The 17700-nt window shown below is 61.2% G+C and overlaps 1 protein-coding gene across 1 annotated transcript in view; it reads right to left on the bottom strand.

Annotated features, from left to right (window-relative positions):
• Positions 1–7961: 7961 nt before the first annotated feature.
• Positions 7962–17700, bottom strand: part of GAS6 (growth arrest specific 6) — a 47291-nt gene continuing 37552 nt past the window's right edge. Inside the window, exons 11-15 of the mRNA XM_024353505.3 lie at positions 16232–16396; positions 14682–14850; positions 10816–10991; positions 9396–9624; positions 7962–8431 (exon numbers count right to left, since the gene is read on the bottom strand). Of these exons, the coding sequence (XP_024209273.2) occupies positions 8277–8431; positions 9396–9624; positions 10816–10991; positions 14682–14850; positions 16232–16396 (894 nt within the window). The 3' untranslated portion in view covers positions 7962–8276. The remainder of the gene's footprint in view (positions 8432–9395; positions 9625–10815; positions 10992–14681; positions 14851–16231; positions 16397–17700) is intronic.

Consider the following 17700-nt stretch of genomic DNA (forward strand, 5'->3'; position numbering starts at 1 on the left):
AGCTGGCGCCCCCAGGCCTCCCGCTCTCAGGGCCTCACGTCCCTCCCTGCAAAGCCCCCCGTGCCTACGATAAACAAGTACCGCTCTTCTCCCGAGTGGATCTGAGGTCTCCAGCTTACTTCACGGAACAGTGCCCACCTGGGAGGTGGAGCGGGGACTTTCTCCCCTGCCCAGTCCTGGATCTGGGAGAAAAAAGATAAGGTGGAGGGGAGCCACACTCGTGCAGACACAGCCTCTGCCCCCTCCGCTGCCCGGGAGCCTCCCTCTGCCCGACGGAGGGTCTCACACAGCCTCTGCCCCCTCCGCTGCCCGGGAGCCTCCCTCTGCCCGACGGAGGGTCTCACACAGCCTCTGCCCCCTCCGCTGCCCGGGAGCCTCCCTCTGCCCGACGGAGGGTCTCATCCTGTGTCCAGCGCTCCTGGGCAGAAGGCCACAGCGCACATCCACACGTGAACGGTGGCTGGCTGGGCCCAGGGGCGCCAACGGGCCTCTGAAAGGCCTGCAGCCAGCTCTGGTCTGTGAACCCACCGCTGCTTGTCATTTTTATCTTATAAAATCCAGGCTCACGAGCTTGCTGTCCAGGAGAATGTGGTCTTGGCCTCTCAGGGCTGACTGGCCTTGAACCAGTCCGGGAGGTCGGGCACGAGCCGGAGGTGCGGCGTCCTGTCTGGAAATCACCGCCCGGTTCCTCCAGGGCTGTGGGTGCCTGGCTCCGAGTAAAAAGCTGAACAAGCAGCAGAGACCAAGAGGTTTCTGGAGTGCCAGGAGATGTACTCACGAGCGCCTGTGGGGGAAGAAAAGTGTGCCACGGATTTCCCGAGTCCCCAAGGCTCTCACTTTACCTCAGGGAAGGCTCTATGGGCGCCGATGGTGCCGTGGTCTTGTGTGGGCGGTTCCTGGGCACCCTGGAGCTCGGGCTGTGCCCCCGAACCTGCCTGGTGCAGGCCCCAGCACCTCTTGGTGTCCTAGGGGTGCGAACAGCAGAGAAGCTGAACTGCAGGTCTGGGCAGGGAGTCTATGCCCCCTGGAGCTCTGGCCAGCAAAGTCACAGGAATAACCCTCCTTCCTCTCATGTCAGCCCTCGGTCGCAGGGTGCGGGGTGGGGGCATCAGAGTGCTTCCCCGAGGCTGCACTCACCAGCTTCCCCCAAACACAACATCGATCTTTCCTGACTTTTAATCTTGTCTAGAGTCAAAAGCTGTTCAAAAATATTCAACTCCAAGGTCAACAGTTTTGTTCTTGCCACAAAAATGTCCTTATCCTTTATCCCAGCCACAAAGAATGTGAACAATTTGACTCAAGGTTCCTGGTGGCTGGAGGGTCCCCCAGGTCCCAGGGCAGCTCCCACCCGGCGCAGGGCTCCGGCCAATGCCTGGCCTGCAGTGTGGGCGGCGGCTGCTCTCGAGGTGCACCTGTCTCATGTGGACGGAGCCTGTCTGGGGCCACCAAGCTCTGCCAGCCTGAGTCACGGTCTGATGAACCCCCTCTCTGGGCTCTGCTGGGGCCTTCTGATCCCAGCCTCCTCTGCAGGGATGGGCTCCCAATCCCGCCCTCACTTGGTTCCCACGCACAGCCGAGGTCAGTGAGACCCTGGAGGCCGCGGGAGATGGGGTGGAGGGGATGGTGGGGCAGGGGGTGCTGGGGGGTTTGGGGGTGCTGTGGCCCTGGGGCAGGGGGTGCTGGGGGGTTTGGGGTGCTGTGGCCCCACCTGCACTCCCTGCCTCACTGGGACAGCACAGGAGACAGGCCCTGCAGCTCAGAGGTGGGGGCCTAGTGCAGCTGCAGGTTGTGCCTGAGGAGGGCAGGGTCAGAGCATTGCCCTGGGCAGGGGTCCGTTGAGACTGGCCCCACCTTATTAGCTTGGGACCTTGGGTTACCGGGAGTCTCCTCCTGCCTCAGTTTCTACATTTCACACAGCAGCACTGCTCACAAGAGCTCCCAAGCAGAGGCAACTACTGAGTGGGGGAGGGACACAGTCCGTCCACATGGGGCCAACGGCCACAAAGAGAGGAAGGGACATGGGTGACGGTCCATCCACATGGGGTCACCGGCCACGGAGAGAGGAAGGGACATGGGTGACGGTCCGTCCACATGGGGTCACCGGCCACGGAGAGAGGAAGGGACATGGGTGACGGTCCGTCCACATGGGGTCACCGGCCACGGAGAGAGGAAGGGACATGGGTGACGGTCCGTCCACATGGGGTCACCGGCCACGGAGAGAGGAAGGGACATGGGTGATATGGTTTTGCTGTGTCCCCACCCAAATCTCAACTTGAATTGTATTTCCCAGAATTCCTGCGCGTTGTGGGAGGGACCCAGCAGGAGGTAATTGAATCATGGTGGCTGGTCTTTCCCGTGCTATTCTCGTGATAGTGAGTAAGTCTCACGAGATCTGACCGGTTGATCAGGATTTCCGCTTTTGCTTCTTCCTCATTTTCTCTTGCTCCTGCCGTGTAAGAAGTGCCTTTTGCCTCCCACCGTGATTCTGAGGCCTCCCCAACCATGTGCAATTGTAAGTCCAGTTAAACCTCTTTTTTTCCCAGTCTCGGGTATGTCCTTATTAGCAGTGTGAAAACAGAATACTACAGTGGTCCATCCACACGCGGGTCTCACCCAGCCACGGAGAGGGAGAGGACACGGTCCGCCCACACAGGGTCACGCGGCCACAGAGAGGGAGAGGACGTGGCCCATCCACACGCGGGTCACCTGGCCACAGAGAGGAAGGACGCTCTAACGGGTGCTGGGGTGAGGCTGTAACACACAGTGCTCAGGGAAGGACACCAGACATGAAGACTGTGTTCTGTTTATATGCAGTGTCCAGAGCAGGCGTGTCCACAGACAGAAGCCAACTGGGAAAGGAGGTGCAGTCACTGCTCAGGGACACGGGTTCTTTTCGGGGAGACAAGCGTGTTCGCAGCGTGTTCTGTATGGGGAGAGGTGCCGTCACTGGTCAGGGACATGGTTTCTTTTCGGGGAGGCAAGCGTGTTCGCATCGTCTTCTGGATGGGGAGAGGTGCAGTCACTGGTCAGGGACACGGTTTCTTTTCGGGGAGGCAAGCGTGTTCGCAGCATGTTCTGGATGGGGAGAGGTGCAGTTACTGGTCAGGGATACGAGTTCTTTTCGGGGAGGCAAGCGTGTTCGCAGCGTGTTCTGGATGGGGAGAGGTGCCGTCACTGGTCAGGGATACGAGTTCTTTTTGGGGAGGCAAGCGTGTTTGCGGCGTGTTCTGGATGGGGGAGAGGTGCAGTCACTGGTCAGGGACACGGGTTCTTGTGGGAAGAGGAGTGTCCGGGAGCCAGATGGAGGTGATGGGTGGACGGCCCCGTGGATGGACTGACCACCGACCCATGCTCTGCACTCATGAGGCGTGGCTATTGCTGTGTGAATCACGTCTCCATGGAAACGGGAGTGGGAGAAACGGGCCCCAAGGATGTTGTGAAGATGGCCTTATGGGGCTGCACTGGTGATTTGGACAGTGCTGGCCACCGGCCCTGCTCAGTGAACAAGAGCCATGGTCATCACCCTCGCCACACAGAGCAGCTCCTCCTGCAGACTTGGGGACCCCGTGGCCACCAGGCCCCGCAGTGGGAGCAGAGATGCCTCCGAAACTCTGGAGACCCACAGAGGCAGAGGAGGATTCCACGAGGCCGGGGCCCATCAGCAGATCCTCAGATGGCGACACGCGCCACTTCCTTTTAACTGATGGAATTCAGTAAGCAGAAAACGTGCTTGAAACAAGGGCACCATGGAGCAGACCCTCCCCCTCTCCCCTCGCGGAGACCTTGACCCTGGGGCAGGTGACCCTTCTTGCTTTGCAGGCAGGGGCTGTGGCTGGAGCTTCTCCTACAAATGGGCTGTGCTGGGATTAGCCCGGCTGTACATTTGCTTTATGCTTCCGTTGGCATTTAAAAACCTGATGTTCATATTTTCTGTATTACGTGAAGTAGGACGAAACGTTCCTTTTTGCTTAGAGCAGTGTTTCCGCAGGGGTGCCCGGGCCCAGGGGACAGTGGCCAACCTCTGGAGACATTTTGTGTTGTCATGAGGCTGAGTGTCCAGGAGGGGGCGCTGCTGCATCTGCTGTGCACAGGACGCGGCCACCTCAAAGGACCCCACCTGCAAAACACATGCCAAACCTCTTTCCTCCTCTCCAGCCCAGAGTCAGGGCTGTCCCCCCTCCCTCCAGGGGACACATCCCCCCTCCATCCACGGGACACATCCCCCCTCCCTCCACAGGACACATCCCTCTTCCCTCCAGGGGGACACATCCCTCCTCCCTCCACGGGACACATCCCTCTTCCCTCCAGGGGACACATCCCCCCTCCCTCCACGGGGCACATCCCCCCTCCCTCCAGGGGACACATCCCCCCTCCCTCCACGGGACACATCCCTCCTCCCTCCAGGGGGCACATCCCTCCTCCCTCCATGGGACACATCCCTCCTCCCTCCAGGGGACACATCCCCCCTCCCTCCAGGAGGCACATCCCTCCTCCCTCCACGGGACACATCCCATCTCCCTCCAGGGGGCACATCCCTCCTCCCTCCAGGGGACACATCCCTCCTCCCTCCAGGGGGCACATCCCCCCTCCCTCCACAGGACACATCCCCCCTCCCTCCAGGGGACACATCCCTCCTCCCTCCAGGGGGCACATCCCTCCTCCCTCCAGGGGACACATCCCCCCTCCCTCCAGGAGGCACATCCCTCCTCCCTCCACGGGACACATTCCATCTCCCTCCAGGGGGCACATCCCTCCTCCCTCCACGGGACACATCCCCCCTCCCTCCAGGGGGCACATCCCTCCTCCCTCCACGGGGCACATCCCTCCTCCCTCCAGGGAGCACATCCCTCCTCCCTCCAGGGGGCACATCCCTCCTCCCTCCAGGGGGCACATCCCCCCTCCCTCCAGGGGGCACATCCCCCCTCCCTCCACGGGACACATCCCCCCTCCCTCCAGGGGGCACATCCCCCCTCCCTCCACCGGACACATCCCCCCTCCCTCCAGGGGGCACATCCCTCCTCCCTCCAAGGGGCACATCCCTCCTGCCTCCCCAGGGCACCAGCACCGGCACCACGTGCTCTGTCTTCCCGTCCTCTTGCACACCCCAGACATGCCTGGTCGTGGAGGGTGCCAGGTCGCCAACGTGACAGGCCTGGCTGGGCCTCTGTGTTGCAATTCCTAGCACCATTGGTTTTGCTTGTTTGGGACAGTGGTTATTATAACTTCTGGCACCCCCGGAACTCTAAGAAAACAATACTAGGAAACAGAAGTTCCTGATTTGTCTGGAGGCAGAGCAGAAACCCAGGCAGAGGGTTGTGTCCTGAGGACACTGGTGACTGTAGCCTGTGTCTGTGGGGGCCTCCCCACGTCCCTGTCCCTGAGGCTGGCCGTTGCCTGTTTTTGCTCCTGGCCGTCTTGACTTGGGGAGGATGGAGGCTGGGCAGGAGCAGGCTCCCAGCCGGCCGGAGAACATTCTGGGAGAGCACTGGGGGACACCCACCAATGTGATCTGACGGACGCCGCAGTGCCAGGCTGGAGGCCGGGATCTGAGGGACGCCGCGGTGCCGGGCTGGAGGCTGGGATCCCAGCGTGCGGCTGTGGCCCCTGTGGCCGTGTGAGGCCATGCGGTGGGCAGTGCAGGGCTCTCCTGGGGCCCAGGGGGCTGTGTTCCACGGGCTTCTTGGAGCTCTGGTCAGCTGGCTCTGGCATCGTCGGGGTCAGACGAGTTGGCCTGCTTAGCGAGCCGTCAGCATCCACGCCTGGGCCTCCCAGAACTGGGCTTCTGTGCTGATGGCCAGATCTGAGCCCTGGGCCCGACCATCCTCAGCCCGACCAGCACCTGGACATCCCAGAGCCAGCGTGGAGGCCTGGGCTGCGGGTCCCCGACTGTGTGAGCAGCCAGTGGCCACCTGTCCCGGCCCGAGTGGAGAAAGCGCATCTGCCTGCAGAAGGTCCGCGTGCCGCTGGGTGAGGCTGGCGAGAGCCGTCACACACACGCGGGGCCGCTGGCGGCAGATGGACGTTTCCGAAGGGAGCCGGCAGGAGCCTGATGTCTGCCCTCTGAGGCCAGGGCCTCCTGTCACTATTTTCTCACGGTACCGAAGCGAAAGTTGCCTGCAATACCTCTTAGACTAGGTTGAAGTCCTGAATTCAGGCTGCAGCCCTCAACAGAACTTCTGCCCAGACGCTGCCAAGATTTTGGGAAGAACAAGAGGCCCTTGCCTGGCGTGTCCAGAGCAAGTGGCATCATGCCCACAATGGCGCATGGTCATGGGATGTGGCCCGAGGAGCCCATAACTGGCACCGGTCAACAAGAGCCCCAGAGACACAGGGTGGGTCTGCCAGGGACCCTCAGGGACTACCAGGGCCTGGAGGCTCCAGCGTAGATGAGCTGGGCGGCTCTGGACAGCAGGGGATGGGGCCCTCTGTGCATGGCCCCTGGCAAGGTGCCTGGCTGGCCGTCCATCCGTGGGGTGAGCTCGGCCCAGGCAGGCAGGGTCCCTCCAGGTGGGCATGAGTGTTGCTGGCTCCCGAGCCTTGGAGAAGCTCTGCCCATTCCACAGCCGTCAGGCCGGGGGCCAGAGGGAAGCCGCTGCTTCCCGGCCCGGGGCTGCCCCTCAGGAGCCCACTCGGCCGATGCCACCTTGTCAGTCCAGCCAGCGGGGCCTCCCCTGTGGCCTTCAAAGCCACAGGCCTCTTTCTAGAAACCTCTTTGCAGTTCATTTGTGGCGATTTATCCCTGGACGGGTTCTCAGGGATTCTATCCTTCTTCTCCACCCGACTTTTCTCTAGGTCAAGTGCTGACCCCAGCCAGGCAGAGGCAAAGACGCCCCGACGCACAGCCTGTCCTGCCCGGTGGGCGCAGCTCCGGGACTGACTGGTGGGAGGTGGGGCTGCTCCGAGCTGCCCCGTGTCTCACTCCTGCCCAGGGAGCTCCGAGCACGGGTGGGGATTTGGTCTTAAAGTGGAATCCCAGTTTGGGCCTCAGAGCTGAAACCCTCCCTGATCCCCCGTGTGGCCCCTGCAGTGACCGCATCCACCCTGGGGACCCATGTTTGGCCCAGACAGAGGCTCGAGCATAGGCGGCCGCGTCCCACGGGAGCATCAAGCCACGAGTCTTGGTCGTCCCCTTGGGACCAAGGAGAAGCAGTGACTCTGTGGCCCCTACCAGCTGTGTCTCCGACATCCTTCCAGGAGGCAGGCAGGGTCCCCACCAGCTGCGACTCCGACATCCTTCCAGGAGGCAGGCAGGGTCCCGACTGCATTTCAGGCACCTGCCTGGCCGCGTTCCAGCTGCCCTGACCTTCCCTGCAGACTTGTGGCCTGCTGGGGTCAGAGAGCACCAGTGACCGCTCCACCCCTTGCAGACAAGGAAGCTGAGGCTGAGGGACATGGGGACCCTGCCAGTGGGGACGCGGGAAGCAGGGCTGGCTTTGCTCCTGGCAAGCTCTACCCCAGACCGACACAGAGAAAGCAGTTTCCCTTTCTCAACAGAACACACTTGAGGCCCGGAAGCAAGTGGATCTGTGCAGGAGGGTGGGGACGGGAATGGCACAGGGGTGCAGGTGCTGCCTCGGTGTCTTCCGGCTCTCGGTCCCGGCTCGGGGTCCCTCCCAGGCTGGCTCAGAGGCCGCTGCCCCAGCAGCCTGCGTTTGTGTGCCAAGCCCTCACCGTGCCCTCCTCACTCAGCAATGACTGGCTGCCTGTGGTGGGGGCCGAGCAGGGCTTTCTCCGCATTTACAGAACAAGTAAACTGAGGCTCCAGCCCCTGCCGCCACTACCAGAGGAGTCAGAGGCTCCTGGGGAGCAGACCGTGGCCACCCAACCAGGCTGGGAGCAGAAAAGAGGGAGGGATCTTTGGAGCGGCTGAGCGTGCGGCCTGGAGCCCTGGCAGCCCCGCTCATCCCAAACGCTGCTACGTGTGCAGAACCCCACGGGGAGCAGATGATGGCCACGCGGTGTTACAAAGCTTTCTGTAAATATTTTATTTTCCATACTTTAGAGTCAGAAAGAAGCGCTTGGTAATAAAAATAATAGAGAATTATTTTCTTCGAGCCCGCTCTGCGCTGCGCCGGCCTCCCCGTGCCTGGGCCCACGGCTGAGTGCGCGGCGTCAGAGGCCCCAAGTCCATCTCACTATTTACAGATATGTTACAGGCCGGGATGGTCACAGAGGAAAGCCCAGCTCTCAGCATGGCCCCACGTGGTGAGGAGCCCCCAGGCTCCTCCCGGCTGTTTTGGACAGAGACTGAGAAGCCTGCCGCGTCCCGTGGGGGCCTAGGCTGCGGCGGGCTCCACGGGGGGGCAGGAGTGGGCCGTGATGTCGCTGTGCTTGTACGCCGCCTCGTCCAGGTCCAGCAGCCTCCGGTTGACCTCCAGTGTCATGCAGCCGCGGTAGAATGCGGTGACTGGCGCTGAAGTCACCGGCACATCTGGGCCGCAGGGAGAGAACAAACATATCTTAGCAGGCCCAGCCTGGGTCCCAGGGCTCGCCACGTGGCCGGCCCCTGCCTGGCCCCCCCACCCCCAGCAGCGCTTGTGGCCAGCCCTGGGTTCCCTCTGAAAGGGCAGGATTTCCCTTTCTTCTCTAACTTCTCTGTCCCCGTTCGTTCGGCTGCAGACCCGGCAGACAAGCAGGAGGCATCTGCCAACCTGGGCTCTGCAGATGCCAGCCCTCCCTTCCCCACTGGAAGCACAGACAGTCCCATCGGTTAAACGTGATCTTCTTCTGTGCCCAGTGAGTCATTCAGGCTGCAGGCCTCCTGGCTCGCTCTCATCCTCTTCAAAGCTCTGTTTATTAAAACTAAGTGGAGTCTGTGTCTGGCAGCCAAGAGAGAAATCCTGCCGTTTGCCGCAAGTGAAAACCTGCGGGCAGCCGAGGACTTGCCAGCTCCCACGTGCCTTTCCGCTGACCCTCCCAGCTCATGGCAAGGACATCCCCAGTCCCAGCCTCTGTGCTGTGTAGCCCATGGGACACAGCGGGACGCCCTGCTGGACATGGGAGGGGCTGGCGGTCACTCTGTTCGCTGCTAACAGCTGTGGTGACAGCCGCGGGTCCCAACTGCAGCCTGGCCCGAGGTCTGCCCAGCCCTCTCCCCCGGGGCTGGTCTGATGGGTGTGGACGAATGCTCCCTGAAGATGCAGGTTCGTGGGGCCTGACTCAGGCCAATGCCGGCCCCCGTACGTGTTTCTCAGCCTCAGCCAATGACCTGACCAGCATCGAGACACCATAATGGCCACTAACGACCCACCTGGACTTCTCCTTCCTCTTAAAACACAAGTCCTCTTCCGCATTCACTACCAGAAACGCCAGCCTGTCCAGGTTAGATCTGGGGTGACCAAGCTGGGCCTCCCTGGAGCTCTTCACCCGGGTTGAGCGGAGCAGGGAGCACCTACCTGGCAGGCCGCCGGCAAAGGTGAGCACGGGGCTCCGCAGGTGCCTCTCGAGCACGGCCAGCCTCTCCTGCAGCTGCGTGGCGCTCACCTCGCTCTGGCCCCTGGTGCCGTCCACCTCCAGGGTGGCCTCACCGTCCCTCAGCGAGACGGTGACCACGTGCTCTTGGCCATCGCAGACCTTGATCTCCATTAGGGCCAAGGCCACGTGCTCCACGGCCAGGACCACCAGCTGCAGGAGACCGAGGTGTGGTCAGGGCCTGCCAGCCGCCCCCACATGAGCTGTTAGGTCCAAGCTGGTCCTCACAGCTGCTGGCCACCCCTACGCCGCACGCCTGTCTCCGTCCAGGGTTCCCTGCAGCCCTGGGTCTGGATGCTCGCTGACTGTGGAGGACACCCCCACCCCACCTGGGGCTCAGCTTCTCTGCACGTAAAGCCAGGGGCCAGCCTGGGAGGCTGTGGGGGAACAAGTGTGGCCCCCAGGTTGGGTGTGAGACGGTCAACCCCAGCCCCAGGTACCAGGCACACACAAGACCGAGGCTGCACTTGACCAGGAACTGGGGTGGCCCTGATGGGGACCCAGGACCCAGCCCTGCAGTGGCAGCCTCCCAGCCCGGTGGGCACTCACGCTGGCACCACAGCCCAGCAGCCCAGGGGTCGGCTGTTGCTACATAACAGCAGCTGTTTATTCCAGATGCTGAGATTGGGTCTGGCCCTGGTAACGAGCATTTGCATGAACCAAGCCTGTCACTGTCGTAGCCCAGCAAGCGGGAGGGCTCTGTGGCCCCGGGGTGGGCAGACTTGGAGACCGTGAGCCTCTCTGGTTTGACCCATGTCTCCCTGCTTAGCACACGAGCGAGAGAATGAAAGCTGTTTCTGTCACCTCTTGATTGTTCTGTGGGGAAAACAGCATGAGTCCCCCAGCCCAGGACAGCTGACTTATTGTGAGGACCGGGGGTGGGGGGGCCTTGTCCAAGGGGCAGCTGCACTCAGCTCCACCCGGTGTCCCCCAGGGAAAGACGCTGTTGGGGGCACCGGCCAAGGTCACAGATCCGACTTTTCCAGGGAAATTGGAAAACTGAGTTTGTTGCTGAAATCATCTGACTTAAACACCAGAGACTAATTCAGATTGCTGTGAGCCACCATCTGCCCAACCGAACAGGGGGAAAGCTCCCGCACTGTGGGCCGAGTGTGGCTCACAGGCGCCGGCCCCCTCAGCTGTGTGGCGGTGACCTGGTGTCCAAACAACCCCCGCAGCCCGAAGGGTGGCCCACGCCGGGCTTGGCTCATCAGACCTCTGGTCAGAGGCTTTGGGGGTCCCTGGGGATCCCACCGCGGGCCCCCTTCATCCCCTGCCAGGGAGTGCGGCCCACGTACCCGTGGGTCGAGCCGGTCAGGACGCCCTGGGTGGCCGAGGCCCTACCTGCTTCTTGAGTTTCTTCGTGGAGTGATAGTCTACCAGGGCCACAGAGAGAGGCACAGCACGGAGGTCGGGGACCCAGAGCGCGAACAGCACGCCCGTGTCTGCGGCTGGGCGGATGTGAGCCACGACTTCTATTTCCCAGGTTGATTCAGTCCCGATGTCCAGAGGGGTCCGCACTGCAATGAAAGCGGTGCATTATAGGGTGGTATGCACGGTGGAGGGGCCACAGTGAGGTCGGAGCAGGGCCACGAGAGATGCAGTCCCAGCCGCAGTGGGAAGCTGTGCAGACAGCCCCGGATCTGGGACGTGATGGAAAACTCAACAGACTGGTTCAGATCTTGGTCCGGAGCCCAGAGGCACCGGGGACCCCCAGGCTGTTTCTCCCTGGCCACACCAGTACCCCACTTCCAAATGCCCTGTAAGTGACCACCAGGCCACACAGACCCATCTGAGGGGCCACAGGCTGTGCACCATGGGACGCAGGCCTGTCCCTGCCTCCCTCCGATGTCCTCTTGTTTCAGGAGCGCCTGGCAGCTCCTTCCTCAGAGCGTGCGTGGCCTCGTGCCTCGTGTCTCACCTGCAGCTTTCAGGTAGCAGCACAGGGCCCAGTGTGGGCTGAGAGTTTAAGACAGCATGCGGACAGGAGCTGTCAGGAGCACGGTGGTCTGGGGTCTGAGCCGTCAGGAGCACCCGCGGTCTGGGGTCTGAGCCGTCGGGAGCACGCGCGGTCTGGGGTCTGAGCCGTCGGGAGCACCTGCGGTCTGGGGTCTGAGCCGTCGGGAGCACGCGCAGTCTGGGGTCTGAGCCGTCGGGAGCACGCGCGGTCTGGGGTCTGAGCCGTCGGGAGCACGCGCGGTCTGGGGTCTGAGCCGTCGGGAGCACCTGCGGTCTGGGGTCTGAGCCGTCGGGAGCACGCGCGGTCTGGGGTCTGAGCCGTCGGGAGCACGCGCGGTCTGGGGTCTGAGCCGTCGGGAGCACGCGCGGTCTGGGGTCTGAGCCGTCGGGAGCACGCGCGGTCTGGGGTCTGAGCCGTCGGGAGCACCTGCGGTCTGGGGTCTGAGCCGTCAGGAGCACGCGCGGTCTGGGGTCTGAGCTGTCGGGAACATGTGTGGTCTCCCAGGGAGAATACCACGGCATATCCTCTCCACGCTGAGCCCTCCGTGGACTAAGAAGGCAGAAGAAAAAACTTCCGCCCTGTTTTCAGTGTTTCTATCTCACCCAGAATTCCAAAGTCCTGATAAAGAAGCTGTTTTAGGAAAAAGGACCCCAAATCACTGTGTGTACAGATTTGTGATCGGGCGCCTCGCACTGCAGGCCGAGGTTGGGGTCAGAGTGAATTGTGCTGGTTTCCCTGTCTCTTTCCCACGGGGCTGTGTGCGCCTCAAACCCACATCGCCTGTCCTGCCTGTCCCTAGCTGGTACCCGCCACATCAGTTCTCAACAACCATTTATGGCACTGAAACACACAAAATCAGAAAAAGTAACAAAAATATTGCAACAGAATCAAAAAGTAACAACAAAAATTCTGTTTGCGGGTCTTCCCATAACCTGTGAAGGGAGAGATGATGGTGTTCTTTAAAATGGAAGCTCCCAGCCGGGCGCGGTGGCTCATGCCTGTAATCCTAGCAATTTGGGAGGCTGAGGTGGGTGGATCACCTAAGGTCGGGAGTTCGAGACCAGCCTGACCAACATGGAGAAACCCCATCTCTACTAAAAATGCAAAATTAGCTGGGTGTGGTGGTGCATGCCTGTAATCCCGGCTACTCGGGAGGCTGAGGCAGGAGAATCGCTTGAACCTGGGAGGCGGAGGTTGTGGTGTGAACCTGGGAGGTGGAGCCGAGATCGTGCCATTGTACTCCAGCGCGGGCAACAAGGGCGAAACTCCGTCTCAAAAAAAAAAAAAAAAAAAAAAAAAGGAAGCTCCTGACAGGAGGCTAGGCACATGTTGGCCATCGGGGCTTCACAAGGGCACCAGCCTCTGCTCTCCCCGGGAAGGTTTCCCGGCTCCACGTGGCCCCTTGCATGGAGGCTGCACAGACCTGGAGATCTGCAAGCCTGAGCCCAGCAGAGTCGCTGCAGAGTGAGCCAGGCCAGTACTACCATTCCCAGCAAGTCTCCTCTGTCTTGTAAGAGACGTTACTGGTATAGTTTGAGATTCACTGGAAATGCATGGAGCTGTAACTGCTTCTGTCCGGATAGACCAAAACGGGCCGGCAGACGCGGCCGGCAGTCACTGGAAATGGCCCCTGTGATGCCTGCATAAGGTTACCCCTGAGAAATGTGTATGACATTAAGTGGAAAAAGGATGTGAGCATTTCATATGACATGATTTCGTGTCAAACATTATGATGATGCTCTAGATTTGTAAGTCCAAAAACCAAGACTGAGGGAGAACGCGTGTGCACAGTCAGTCCAGCCAGTGGCAGACGGCGCTTTTCTCAGATGCCTTTCCTGACACGGTCACGCTTTTGACACCCAGGGGGAGACGGTGACACTGGATCTGGCTCAGGACGGGGCAGGACCCTCCCCTTTGCTCCGCGTGGACCCCCTTGAACCTGGGGTTCCTGCTGGGTGCTTGAGGGCCGGCAGCCCTGAGATCTGACGGAGGGGGCGCTGCCCGCCCTCTGTGCGTGTGGGGGCTTCACCATAAATGGCCTGGTGTTCAGGAATGGGGCAGGGCTGTGGTGCCCCAGTGGGGCCCACGTGGGGTGGGAATGTGAGGCAGGGTGGGGCCGAGCAGTAACACTATCCTCACAGCAGCCCCCCCGGAGCCTGCACTGGGGAGGGCGGCAGCATGGCGTCGCAGGACTGGGCCAGCAGCTCACATCCACCCTGTCCTCCCTTTTTCAGGCCTAGGTTCACTGTCCCCCAGGCAGCTTCATGGCTGTTTTTAGACACCTCCCACTGTAGCTGTCTCACCGGATCATCGGTGACCGCAGTGTCCACCATGTTACTGAGAGCTTCCTTGTGCCCCTGGACGAGTCTTAAGGCTGTGCTGTCTCCAGACTTTCTGCAAAGGACCCTGTAAGGCTCCCAGCCTCCCCGGCCTCGCAGGCACCTTCTCTCCCCGGCCTCCCAGCGCCAGCCTCGGCCTCGCAGGCACCTTCTCTCCCCGGCCTCCCAGCGCCGGCCTTGCAGGCACCTTCTCTCCCCGGCCTCCTGGCGCCGGCCTCGGCCTCGCAGGGACCTTCTCTCCCCGGCCTCCCGGTGCCGGCCTTGCAGGCACCTTCTCTCCCCGGCCTCCCGGTGCTGGCCTCGCAGGCACCTTCTCTCCCCGGCCTCCTGGCGCTGGCCTTGCAGGCACCTTCTCTCCCCGGCCTCCTGGCGCCGGCCTCGCAGGCACCTTCTCTCCCCGGCCTCCTGGCGCCGGCCTCGCAGGCACCTTCTCTCCCTGGCCTCCTGGCGCCGGCCTCGCAGGCACCTTCTCTCCCCGGCCTCCTGGCGCTGGCCTTGCAGGCACCTTCTCTCCCCGGCCTCCTGGCGCCGGCCTCGCAGGCACCTTCTCTCCCCGGCCTCCTGGCGCCGGCCTCGCAGGCACCTTCTCTCCCCGGCCTCCTGGCGCCGGCCTCGCAGGCACCTTCTCTCCCCGGCCTCCTGGCACTGGCCTCGCAGGCACCTTCTCGGCACATCTCTCTCATTTCTTCTTCACTGGCTGACTCTGAACTGAGTGACCTGCATGGCCATCCTGAGAGGTGGGCCTCTGCCCGCACCTCCGCCCACCCCGCCCTGCCCCGGAACCGGAGGAGCCTCAGCTTGTCCTGACGCTGCCATCTGAGGCCGTCTGCTTGCTTTCAGCGTATGCCTGTCTGAAGGTGCAGTCTGAAGGTGCAGCCACAGCCACCCCAACGGTAAGAGCCAAGACTTACTGTAGTCCAGGCTGTAGAAGGCAAAGCCGCTCCCGGGGTAGAAAGAGCCTCTCTCCGTCACCGAGAAGCACTGCATCCTCGTGTTCGCTTTCACTGTTTCCTGGATGGTGGTGTCTTCTCCGTTCAGCCAGTTCCAGCTCCTCATGCAGCCATCCAGACGAGGGTTTATCTGGAAAGGCAGAGAAATCTCCGTGGCTTCCTGGGAGCGAGAAGCCCCATGCCGGATGCCCCAGTCAGTGGCTGGCGCCTTCGCGGCCCTGGTATATGCAGCTCTACGGCAGAAACGGGCCAGTCCCATCACTGGTGGCCATTTCACAGAAGGTTTCTTCACTTTACACAACGCCTCACTGCAGAATACCTATTTCCACTGGTGTATGCTCAAGAACTAAAGGTTCATTTTGAAGCTAGGAAAGGACTGAAAGGCCATGTGGGTCTAAGGTCAAAGAGCATGGATTGTTCAACCATCCAACACTCATGTGAATTATTCAATATTCAATATGGCTGTGGGCAAATCAGGGCAACTCCCTTATCCGTGAAACGAGGAGGGTCCAGCCAGGCAAAGTCCCAGCACCAGGCAGTCTGTGGGCCTGGGAAGCAGGTGCCCCTCACAACACCGAAGGTCCCGGCACCAGGCAGTCTGTGGGCCTGGGGAGCAGGGGCCCCCTCACAACACTGAAGGGGTGGCTTCAGCACAGGCACTGCCGACACTCAGCACCCAAAGACGCGAAGACACGCGTGCCTTTCTCCTGCCTGGTGTGGAAGTGAAAATAACCAGGATGAAGGCTTAGACGTCAGCGCGTGGGGGCTGGAGACACAGGTCGGGGGCACGGGCGTGTGCTGTGCTGAAGGGGAGAGAAGGCGGGACCTGGAGAAATGGCCCACACTGACCGCCCACCATGGCTGTTTTCCCCTTATGAGACTCACGGCAGAGTTACAAAACCCAAAATGTTCTTGGAAATTGTCCAAAAAAGTTTACTGTTCTGTTAAAGAATAATTTCGGCCGGGCGCAGTGGCTCACGCCTGTAATCCCAGCACTTTGGGAGGCCGAGGTGGGCAGTTCACGAGGTCAGAAGATCAAGACCACGGTGAAACCCCGTCTCTGCTAAAAATACAAAAAAATTAGCCAGGCGTGGTGGCAGGCGCCTGTAGTCCCAGCTGCTTGGGAGGCTGAGGCAGGAGAATGGCGTGAACCCGGGAGGCGGAGCTTGCAGTGAGCTGAGATCGCGCCACTGCACTCCAGCCTGGGCAACAGAGCAAGACTCCATCTCAAAAAATAATAATAATAATTTAATTGTGTCTTATCTCCATTGAAAAATAGACAACTTTATTATCAATTCAGAAGAAAACTTAGGTCTCATAAAAAGATGGTAAAATTAATGACATAGCTGTACGGTGACTTTGTCAAACTCTAGGAAACCTTTCCTTCCTCTAGGTCCTCCGCATACCTGGTTAATGGTAAACACAGGGCAGGGTGTGACTGAGGCTTCCTGACACCGTTCCCGGGATCCCAGCACACGGCGCGTCTACAAAGGGACAGGTACAGTACTCACAGGCTGCACGAGGTCCTTCTCATGGAAGGGAATACCTCCCACGGTGAGGTTCAGATGATACAGTCCTCGCTCCGGTTGGAACAAGTCCCCGGCCACCGCGATTTTCATGACAGCGTCCTTGTTGACCTTGATGACCAGATTCCGCGCCAGCTCCTCAACAGAGATCTGAAGAGAGGCAGCGCCATGAGAAAAGATGGGAGTGCACGTTCTGAAGGGGCTCCCAACTGCAGAAAAACCACACTCATACTCTCCTGAGCCAAGAGGGTCCCGACCTCGGGGAGGCCACCTGATCCTCACCTGGGCCAAGAGGGTCCCAATCTCAGGGAAGCCACCTGATCCTCACCTGGGCCAAGAGGGTCCCAATCTCAGGGAGACCACCTGATCCTCCCCTGAGCCAAGAGGGTCCCGATCTCAGGGAGACCACCTGATCCACACCTGAGCCAAGAGGGTCCCAATCTCAGGGAGACCACCTGATCCTCACCTGGGCCAAGAGGGTCCCAATCTCAGGGAGACCACCTGATCCTCACCTGAGCCAAGAGGGTCCCAATCTCAGGGGGACCACCTGATCCTCACCTGGGCCAAGAGGGTCCCAATCTCAGGGAGACCACCTGATCCTCACCTGGGCCAAGAGGGTCCCGACCTCAAGGAGACCACCTAATCGTCACCTGGGCCAAGAGGGTCCCGATCTCAGGGAGACCACCTGATCCTCCCCTGAGCCAAGAAGGTCCCGATCTCAGGGAGACCACTTGATCCTCACCTGGGCCAAGAGGGACCCGACCTCAGGGAGACCACCTGATCCTCACCTGGGCCAAGAGGGTCCCAACCTCAGGGAGACCACCTGATCCTCACCTGGGCCAAGAGGGTTCCGACCTCGGGGAGGCCACCTGATCCTCACCTGGGCCAAGAGGGTCCCGACCTTGGGGAGGCCACCTGATCCTCACCTGGGCCAAGAGGGTCCCAACCTCGGGGAGACCACCTGATCCTCACCTGAGCCAAGAGGGTCCCAATCTCAGGGAGGCCACCTGATCCTCACCTGGGCCAAGAGGGTCCCGACCTCAAGGAGGCCACCTGATCCTCACCTGGGCCAAGAGGGTCCCAATCTCAGGGAGGCCACCTGATCCTCACCTGGGCCAAGAGGGTCCCAATCTCAGGGAGGCCACCTGATCCTCACCTGGGCCAAGAGGTTCCCGACCTCAAGGAGGCCACCTGATCCTCACCTGGGCCAAGAGGGTCCCAATCTCAGGGAGGCCACCTGATCCTCACCTGGGCCAAGAGGGTCCCAACCTCGGGGAGGCCACCTGATCCTCACCTGGGCCAAGAGGGTCTCAATCTCAGGGAGACCACATGATCCTCACCTGGGCCAAGAGGGTCTCAATCTCAGGGAGACCACATGATCCTCACCTGGGCCAAGAGGGTCTCAATCTCAGGGAGACCACATGATCCTCACCTGGGCCAAGAGGGTCCCAACC

Source organism: Pan troglodytes, chromosome 14 (genome assembly GCF_028858775.2).
Source record: "Pan troglodytes isolate AG18354 chromosome 14, NHGRI_mPanTro3-v2.0_pri, whole genome shotgun sequence".
Classification (NCBI taxonomy): domain Eukaryota; kingdom Metazoa; phylum Chordata; class Mammalia; order Primates; family Hominidae; genus Pan; species Pan troglodytes.